This window comes from Betta splendens, chromosome 24 (assembly GCF_900634795.4).
Source record: "Betta splendens chromosome 24, fBetSpl5.4, whole genome shotgun sequence".
In the NCBI taxonomy this organism is placed as follows: domain Eukaryota; kingdom Metazoa; phylum Chordata; class Actinopteri; order Anabantiformes; family Osphronemidae; genus Betta; species Betta splendens.
In genome coordinates, this window is record NC_040901.2 from 355,708 (window position 1) to 364,982 (window position 9,275).

The 9,275-nt window shown below is 42.7% G+C and overlaps 2 protein-coding genes across 3 annotated transcripts in view; both read left to right on the forward strand.

Annotated features, from left to right (window-relative positions):
- ube2j1 (ubiquitin-conjugating enzyme E2, J1) overlaps positions 1-2,439 on the forward strand; it is a 41,665-nt gene extending 39,226 nt beyond the window's left edge. For both annotated transcript variants that reach the window (XM_041069548.2, XM_029141260.3), the window contains one exon: positions 1,139-2,439. In XM_041069548.2, the coding sequence (XP_040925482.1) occupies positions 1,139-1,447 (309 nt within the window). In that variant the 3' untranslated portion in view covers positions 1,448-2,439. The remainder of the gene's footprint in view (positions 1-1,138) is intronic.
- Positions 2,440-2,579: 140 nt separating this feature from the next.
- gja10b (gap junction protein alpha 10 b) lies at positions 2,580-7,113 on the forward strand. The gene is made up of 2 exons (XM_029142140.3): positions 2,580-6,611; positions 6,986-7,113. The coding sequence occupies exons 1-2, from the start codon at positions 5,247-5,249 to the stop codon at positions 7,022-7,024; spliced, it is 1,404 nt and encodes a 467-aa protein (XP_028997973.2). The 5' UTR covers positions 2,580-5,246; the 3' UTR covers positions 7,025-7,113.
- The last annotated feature ends 2,162 nt before the right edge of the window (positions 7,114-9,275 follow it).

The following is a 9,275-nucleotide window of genomic DNA, read 5'->3' on the forward strand; positions in this document are numbered from 1 at the left end:
TGGCTTCATCGGGCCAGGACCTCCAGCGTGCACTGGTGCGGTTTGCAGCTGAGTGTAAAGCGGCTGGGATGAGAATCAGTTCCTCCAAATCTGAGGCCATGGTTCTCGACCAGAAAAAAGGTGGTTTGCTCTCTCCAGGTTGGAGGAGAGTTCCTGCCCCAAGTGGAGAAGTTCAAGTATCTTGGGGTCTTGTTCATGAGTGAGGGAAAGAAGGTGCGTGAGTTTGACAGAAGGATCTGTGCGGTGGCCGCAGTAATGCGGTCGGTGTATCGGTCCGTCGTGGTGAAGAGAGAGCTGAGCTGAAAGGCAAAGCTCTCAATTTACCGGTCAATCTACGTTCCTACCCTCACCTATGGTCATGAGCTTTGGGTCATGACCGAAAGGGCAAGGTCACGGATACAAGCGGCTGAAATGAGCTTCCTCCGCAGGGTGGCTGGGCGCTCCCTTAGAGATAAGATGAGGAGCTCTGTCACCCGGGAGGAGCTCGGAGTAGAGTCGCTGCTCCTCTACATCGAGAGGAGCCAGATGAGTTGGCTCGGGCATCTGGTTCGGATGCCTCCTGGACGCCTCCCTGGGGAGGTGTTCCGGGCATGTCCCACCGGTAGGAGGCCCCGAGGAGACCCAGGACACGCTGGAGAGACTATGTCTCTCGGCTGGCCTGGGAACGCCTTGGGGTCCCACCGGAAAAGCTGGAGGAAGTGTCCAGGGAGAAGGAAGTCTGGAACTCTCTGCTCAGACTGCTGCCCCCGCGACCCGGCCCCGGGTAAGCGGATGAAAATAGATAGATGGACATGAAAGGACCTGAAAGGAGCTTAAAGGAGCCTTCTCAGAAAATACATTCTGCTCTGAGCCTTCTTCTACACTGCTGAGTTCCAGTCTGATTTTGTCCAAGTACACCCCCAGGTGTATTTATTAATCAATTATGGTTTGTAATGGGTATACATCTAATAAAACAGTAAAATAAACAGAACTAAGCTGAGCAACACTTACAGACACATAATATTTCTACAGCGAAGATGATGGTAATTAACGGCACAAATGCCTAATAAACGTGTCAGAGACATTTTATTGCTGAGTGTAGCTGATTTTTACCCTTTGAAAACTAGTTTGTTTACTAGTATTCATTCTTTCTTGACAGGCAGAAACATCTCAATCCACAGAAATAGAGGGATCTTTGTCCTCCAAGACCTCCAGCACTTTTAACGCTCAACAGCATTGCCGTAAACGTCAGCACAGCTCTCTGACCCTGCAACAAAACCTCCAGGCTCAGACGGACAGTCGAGAGCCAGCACACAGACCAGTCTCCACGCCAGTCCCTTACCAACCTCAGGATGAGCGCCATGCAGGACCAGTTCTTCTCATTGTGGTCCTTACTCTGGCTCTGGCTGCCCTTATCTTTCGCAGAATTTTTTTGGCTCAAAACTTCAAGTTTGATTATGAGCTGTGACAACACATCAAGCACTTAGCCCTACCAATATTGTAAATCAGCCAGTCTTGCACCATTCTAATTAAATAAGTACTTTTATGCTTTTACTGAAGTAGAAGCAAAGTTAAGGCAACAGCTGCTGGGGAGGTCATCAACTCACCCATAGCACAGTTTTCTTTAATGTTTGAATTTTGTTCTCTGGCTTGTCATGTATTTTTAAGATCAGGGAGCATTATGGTTTATTATCAATGCTTTGGCAATATATACTGTTCCCTAGATAGTGTTTCTACTTTTATGTAATTCCTACTTTTATTTTGCAGTGTGAGTAGTCATAATGTGTATGTATAATGCGAATGTGTCCTACCTTCCAATCAAATGGAAGGAATACATCTTGGCCCAATTCAAACACCAATGGCATGACAACAATAACAACATTTCTGTTTGGGAAGATGTTTTTAATTTGTTGTATCACAATATATACTATATACAGGTATTACAGTTAAGTTTCTCACACTCAATTTGGATAGTGAGCAACTACTAGCAACTAGCAAGAGACCGTCTTGCACATATTAATGTGATTTTTTACTCATCAAAGGACACAGCATTGATAGAAGGGGCTAAAACTAAAATTTTCAAAACAACCACTCACTGTAAGGTGTGTTAAATGCTACAATTTTGGTCAAATAAAGAGTCTTTGTCCTTTGTACCCAGCTGTTACTTTACTGCGTTTTATCGTAAAGGACTGCGGGTTTATTTTTACATTGTGCCACCATTTCTTCATTTTTTTGGCCTGTCTGTCTTGTTGCTTTTTATTTATAATGTATAACGCTTTATTGCTGTTTTGGCAATAAACAGCTGTGTAGCTGTAGTGGATTCAAATTAATGATATAATATTAATGCAGAAAAAGGGGCACAAGGTTTTGTTTTAAAGTTTTTGTTAATTTAATCAAATGCCAGATGGCAATTTAATGGGTTATGAATTATGATCAATAAAAATAATATTTTTTCTTGTCTTCTTCTTGAACCAAATCGGTCTTTCAATTCAGTGACCTCTGTCTAAATCTGAAGAACAATGCACACAAAACCAGATTCCTTTTAACGTTTTATTAATCTAATACTACATATGGATATATGAATAAAATAATGTGAAACTATTCAACAAGAAACAACATTTTTTAACAAGAAATTAGCAAACAATAAGCATGAATTGCTCAGTAATGCATAATTAGAGAACAGAATGTTGGTGAATGAGGGTGTGTGTGTTTTAGGGTTGATATGACAGATAGAGTAATATTGATGGCAATTAATGAACTCTGAATCAGGAATCGTCGTCCTGTGGGTGATGATTGCTCTGGATCAGTCTGGGTTTAGTCAGCCAGCGAGGTAATAATTATTATAATAATTTAAGAACAAAGTAGAGTAAAGAAAAGTAATGTGACGCAGAAAGAAAGTGAAACAAGTTTGAAGATAGAAGGGACTTGAATTCAACTAGGGCAGAGCTCTGTAAACTTGGTCCTTAAGAGCCACTGTCCTGCTGGTTTTCCACCTCTCCCTGCCCCAGCTAATAGTGACCACCTTGAGCAGGTGTGTTCATTCAATCAGTAGCTGACTGACACACCTGAACAACGTAATCAGCAGGGAGAGTTAGAAAACCAGCAGGACGGGCTCCGCGGACCAGGGTTGCAGACCCCTGAACTAGGGTGTCACGGGGTAAATACCCAAGGGAAGTGGTCACTTTGGGAGAGGAGGATGGACCTATCCAGTTGTGGAGAGTGTTCCGCCTCTTCAGCTGGTGTATCAAACTATTTGATTTGGACTAATTCAAAATTTGAGTTAATTATACTCTTCTCCTCTGATCAAGCTCAAAGTTCCATCACACCATAACACAATACACATGAAACAATCACTTTGGCACTCAAATAAGCAGAGAAATCAGAATGGTTAAACAACAAAAATAAATGCATATATTATTAAGGCTTTATACGTGATCCTTTAAAACGCTGTAACAAATGAAATGTTATTCCATGATGAATGGTCTTGTCACTGTGTAACGCTAAGTAAACAATGAAACGATACACAAAAAATAATTGCAGGCAACATCAAATTATGAATGGCTTAAACTAAATATTACTAATTAAACTACTTTAAATGCACCACAATCATGACATTTTGTAATTTACCTGGTGTACCTAGACTATATGCATGGTGCACAGATTAAAAGAAGAAGGTGAGTATCTCTATTTCAACTTTATAGGTTCACACAAAGGAAAGCATGGTAATAAGTTTGTTGTTTTTGAAACTACTTCATTGGAGGTGTCAATGGTCGTCTTTTAAACAACTGTCAAGACAGTGGTCTTCCCCAAGATTGTGTAGCCTACAGAACTAATATGCTGAATTTAGGGTTTTCATTAGTTGTCAGATATAATCATCACAATTGAATAAACATTTGAAATATTTCAAATCTGTGTGTAATGAATGAATATAATATATAATTTTCACTTTTTGAATGTGATTTGTGAAATAAATTTTTGATGATATTCTAATTATACAGTAGCTGACTGATTTCAGCGGGGTTTCAGCAGGACTTCAGTGTGGTCCCACTAATCCCCATGCAAGGGCCATGATCCCCCACTGTGACATAGTCAATGAGTAGCTGCCTTGGTAACGCCCCCTAAGCCTAAGAAATGTATAGCAATGGTGCATTGACCCACCAGGTGGAGCAGTGATGTCTAATCCAGGCAAATACAGTAGATATACTCTCAGACTGACTTTTTTGTGTGTATATATATGTATATATGCGTAAACTAAAAGAGTTCATTATATGTTTTCCTCTTTCAGAGCAACTGTGTTGAGACCAAGGCATAAAGGAATTAAGCTCAGACTGAACACCGTGACATCTAACACTGAGTGTATTAGGGTCAGGATTGGCAGGGTTACTTCCTCTGCACTCAGGCCTTCTTCACATCGCTGGAGTATTGTGCCTTCATGCCATTGTTCACTGTCTCCACCTGGATTACTCACCAACACTAGATATGCCTCCTCTCCACCGTCCTCTCCTGCTGCTGTGTACATAAGTTCAGCCCGTCTTGTACATGTTTTTTTTGCATATCCATAGCTGATCCAGGTATTGTCCCTGTTTATCTGGTACCTGTAGCTCATTCTAACATTTTATACTGACCTTGCGTGTTTTGCGTTCTCCGCATCCAGCATTGGTGGAGTCAGATCAAACCTCTAAATTAATACTCACCTCATCTTCTTTTGCTCTCTTTCTGTCTCACACACATAAACAATGATTATTTCTGTAATTTTATACTACATTGACCAAGAAATTGATAACAACAATTATCTATCTAGCTTACAATTAAAAATTTTATATTTCTTGGTACAATAGAGGAAGTAACACACTACAACACTATGAGAGATAAAGAAGACCTGTTAATCAAACACTGTTTTGTCCATGAACAATGATTTAAAAAACAATGGCCCTGTCTATGCAATTATTTTTCAGTTGGTGCCGTCCCACTTTAGTGTCCTGTTTCAGTGACCTGGTGAAACCTACCTCAGGGCATTACAGGGTCATGTGGTAGATCAATCACTGTAGTCCTAGTTTTTCCCAGCAATACAGTAGTGTCAGCTATACTGAACATTGTGCAGTCTTTGACAGGGATGACTGTTAAGGCATCGTTTGTCCGTAATGACTTTACGCTGAGGCACAAGAAAAGGATCTCAAAGAATGTTTTTTCTTTTTCATGTTATGAAGAAATATTGTTTTCTACTATTTTCCTTAATTCACTGACCAGTCAAAATAACTGGACACAAAATGGGGGATTGGAACCTATTAGGCAGTATTTTAGAAGAGGTCCACATTCATTCTACTATTGTGGGGAAGATCTGGCTTACCATTCTCTTCATTTTTCGGATGCTTGTTCTTGGTGTCGCAGCTGAGGATGTCTGGGATGATGAACAGAGTGAGTTTGTTTGCAACACAGAGCAACCGGGCTGCAAGAACGTTTGCTACGACCTGGCTTTCCCCATTTCTCTCATTCGCTATTGGGTCCTTCAGATCATCTTTGTGTCTTCCCCATCTCTGGTGTACATGGGGCATGCCTTGTACCATTTGAGGACTCTTGAGAAAAAAAGACATAGAAAAAAAGTTTGCCTGAAAGCTGAGCTGGAGGGGATAGACCCTGTGCAAGAAGACCATAAAAAAATTGAGCGAGAGCTTAGGAAACTAGATGAGAAAAAGAAAGTAAGAAAAGCTCCTCTCAGAGGCTCTTTGTTGCGCACGTATGTTTTCCATATCTTGACCAGATCTGTTGTAGAAGTGGGTTTTATTATAGGCCAGTGTGCTCTTTACGGCATTGGACTGTCTCCTCTTTACAAATGTGAGAGGTTGCCATGCCCCAATAGTGTTGATTGTTTTGTGTCACGACCCACAGAGAAGAACATTTTTATGGTCTTTATGTTAGTTATTTCTGGAGTTTCTCTAGTCCTCAACCTTCTGGAGATCTTCCATCTTGGAGTGAAGAAAATTCAACACAGCTTGTATGAATACAACTATGGAGATGATGACAGTGTGTACAGGTCAAAGAAAAACTCCATAGTGCAGCAGATTTGTGTTCTCACCAACTCCTCGCCACAGAGGTTGATGCAGCTCACACAGACAACTTGCTCTGTTGTGTCTAATGCTTGTGGAGAGACTATGCCTTTGAAGTTTTATTCAGTGGTTCTTCAGAATCAGCAGTCCAAGGAAAGCCAAGCTGACACCCAGGGGCTGGAGGATCTGGGAGCTGTAGAACAACAATTCACTTTGAACAACATGAAGCCCTTGTATAGCAGTGACGAATCAAATGGACCTCTCGGCTCATGTCAGCGTCTTTACACAGAACCTCGAGCCACACTGAGAACTAGCAACATTGAAATCCCAGCAGCCCTTAGGAAGCAAAGCAAGCTGAATGTTTGTAAAGATCCAGGTGACACGAGTGATTCTCCAGAGAGTGATCACTACCCAACAGGCAGAAAGTACAGCTTTATGTCCAGAGGACTGTCAGAGGTAAAGCTGGCAACTCTGTCTGACAGCACTCAATCTCACAGTGGGACAGACACTGAGGCCCAGCATCTTAGCCAGGGAGACAGTCCAGTGATGACCCCACCACCTCCAGCTGCTGGAAGGAGGATGTCCATGGTAAGAATAAGAAATCATCAATCACACTTTATTTGGCAATTCAACCAAATGCCACAACGTATGTGAGTTTGACTTAAAATATTAAGGCAGTGAGATCGGTTTTAAAAGGTTGAACAGGTACAATCGATAAGATTAATCATATGTAAATAAATACAGGGATAAATTACAGTATACACATGGCTGATATCACCTGCAGTCAGTACCATTTAAACTGGATGCATGAACATAACCAGAACATACACAAACATCTGAATATTATGGGTTACTTACAGAATCTATTGTACAGCCAAAGTCACATGATTTCAATTTAAAGTTTTATATTCATCAGTCCAATTGTAATGTTTAAGAGTTCACTATATGTTTTCCTCTTTCAGAGCGTACTTCTGGAGCTGTCTTCAATCATGAAAAAGTAAATTACTAAAGACTGTATTGAGACCAGGGCATAAAGAAGTTAAGCTCAGACTAAAAACCCTGCTTGCCATGTAAATCTTGTTTTTTCTATCACAGCAAATTTGCTTTGAAAAGTACAGTATATATTGTGCAATCATTCCCTTTCTGCTGCCTAGTTCTTTGATTGGTGCATGCTGGAGTCTATCCCAAGTGTTAATCAGGTGAGAGGCAGGTTTCACCCCTACTGGCAAATTATTTGCATGTGTGAAACATTGGGGGGGGGGGGTACAGAAAGCATGCAAAGTGGAAAACTTGAGTTAAACCCAGAAGCATTTTGACATGACCTAAAGCAATTATTCAATTCAATTTTATTTATATAGAGCTAATTTACAACATAGTTTTCTCAAGGCCCTTTACAAGCAGAGATTTAAGAAATTACACAACTAACCCCAACAAATTCCTCACAGAGCAAATCAATATATATTAATTTGTGTGTAAATTAAAATAAATTCCCCACTCACCCCTAAGAGGGGTCTTATTCCTACAAGCTCGGGTCCTCTACCAGAAGCCTGGGAGCTTGAGGGTCCTGCGCAGTATCTACGCTCCTAGGACTGCACTCCTCTGGACAAAGATCTCAAAAGTTGTCTTGGGATCAGCTGGAGTCACTCTCCCAGTTTGGTAGTTACAGCCCCCAGTATTCCAGGTGCCACTTGTGCCTTTACCTTCCACATTATTTCTATTTCTTCTTTCAGACCTTGGTACTTATCAATCTTCTCATGCCCCTTCTTCTTGATGTCGCTGTCACCTGGGAATGCTACATCTATCACTACAGCCTTCTTCTCGTGTTTGTCCACCACTGCTCTGTCGGGTTGGTTGGTCATTACCAGTTTGTCAGTCTGTATCTGGAAGTCCCACAGGATCTTACTGTAGCTCTGTCATTCTCAACCACCACTGTGTACTCAGCACAGATGTTCCTAAACACTATGCCGGACACCTGGTTATGGCGCTCCATGTATGCCCTGCCTGATAGCATCTTGCATCCCGCTGGTATGCTACATGTTGATCAATTGATTTAGTCCTTAGAGCCTGCTTGTGTGCTGCTAGGATTAGTGCCGCTGTGCTTTCTTTCAGTCCAGCTTTGTCCAGCCACTGGTAGGATTTGTCAATATCTGCCACTTCTTCTATCTGCTGGCGGTACATGCCATGCAGGGGTTTGTCCTTACAGGAGGGTTCCTCCTTTTCCTTCCTTCCTCCACTGTTTTCTGCTGCCAGAGGTATTCACTAAGCGCATCATTTAAGGCCATCTTCCTGATGTATTCATGGAGCTTAGCTGTTTCATCCTGGATAGTGGCTTTGACGCTCACTAATCCTCGGCCTCCCTACTTCCACTTAGCGTATATATATTCTCTATTCTCACCCTCCGCGGGTGGTCTCATCCACTTTCCAAGCTCGGGTCCTCTACCAGAGGCCAGGGAGCTTGAGGGTTCTGCGCAGTATCCTTGCTGTTCCTAGGACTGCACTTTTCTGGACTGAGATGTCGGATGTTTTTCCAGGGATCTGTTGTAGCCACTCCTCCAGTTTGGGGGTCACTGCCCCTAGTGCTCCGATCACCACAGGCACCACTGTGGCCTTCACCTTCCAAGCCTTCTCCAGTTCTTTCCTGAGCCCTTGGTATTTCTCTAGTTTCTCATGTTCCTTTTTCCTGATGTTGCCATCGCTTGGTATTGCCACATCCACCACTACGGCTTTCCTCTGCTCTTTGTCCACCACCACAATGTCTGGTTGGTTCGCCATTACCATTCTGTCAGTCTGGATCTGGAAGTCCCACAGGATCTTGGCTCGCTCGTTCTCTACCACCTTGGGAGGTGTTTCCCACTTTGATCTTGGGGTTTCCAGTCCATACTCCGCGCAGATGTTCCTGTATACTATGCCAGCCACTTGGTTATGGCGTTCCATGTATGCTTTCCCTGCCAGCATCTTACACCCTGCAGTTATGTGCTGGACTGTCTCAGGGGCCTCTTTGCACAGTCTACACCTTGGGTCTTGTCTGGTGTGGTAGATCTGGGCCTCTATGGCTCTGGTGCTCAGGGCCTGTTCCTGTGTGGCCAGGATGAGTGCCTCTGTGCTGTCCTTCAGCCCAGCCCTTTCAAGCCATTGGTAGGATTTGTTGAGATCAGCCACTTCAGTTATGTTTCGGTGGTACATCCCGTGTAAGGGCTTGTCCTCCCATGATGGTCCCTCTTCCAGCATCTGATCCTCTGTTCTCCACTGCCT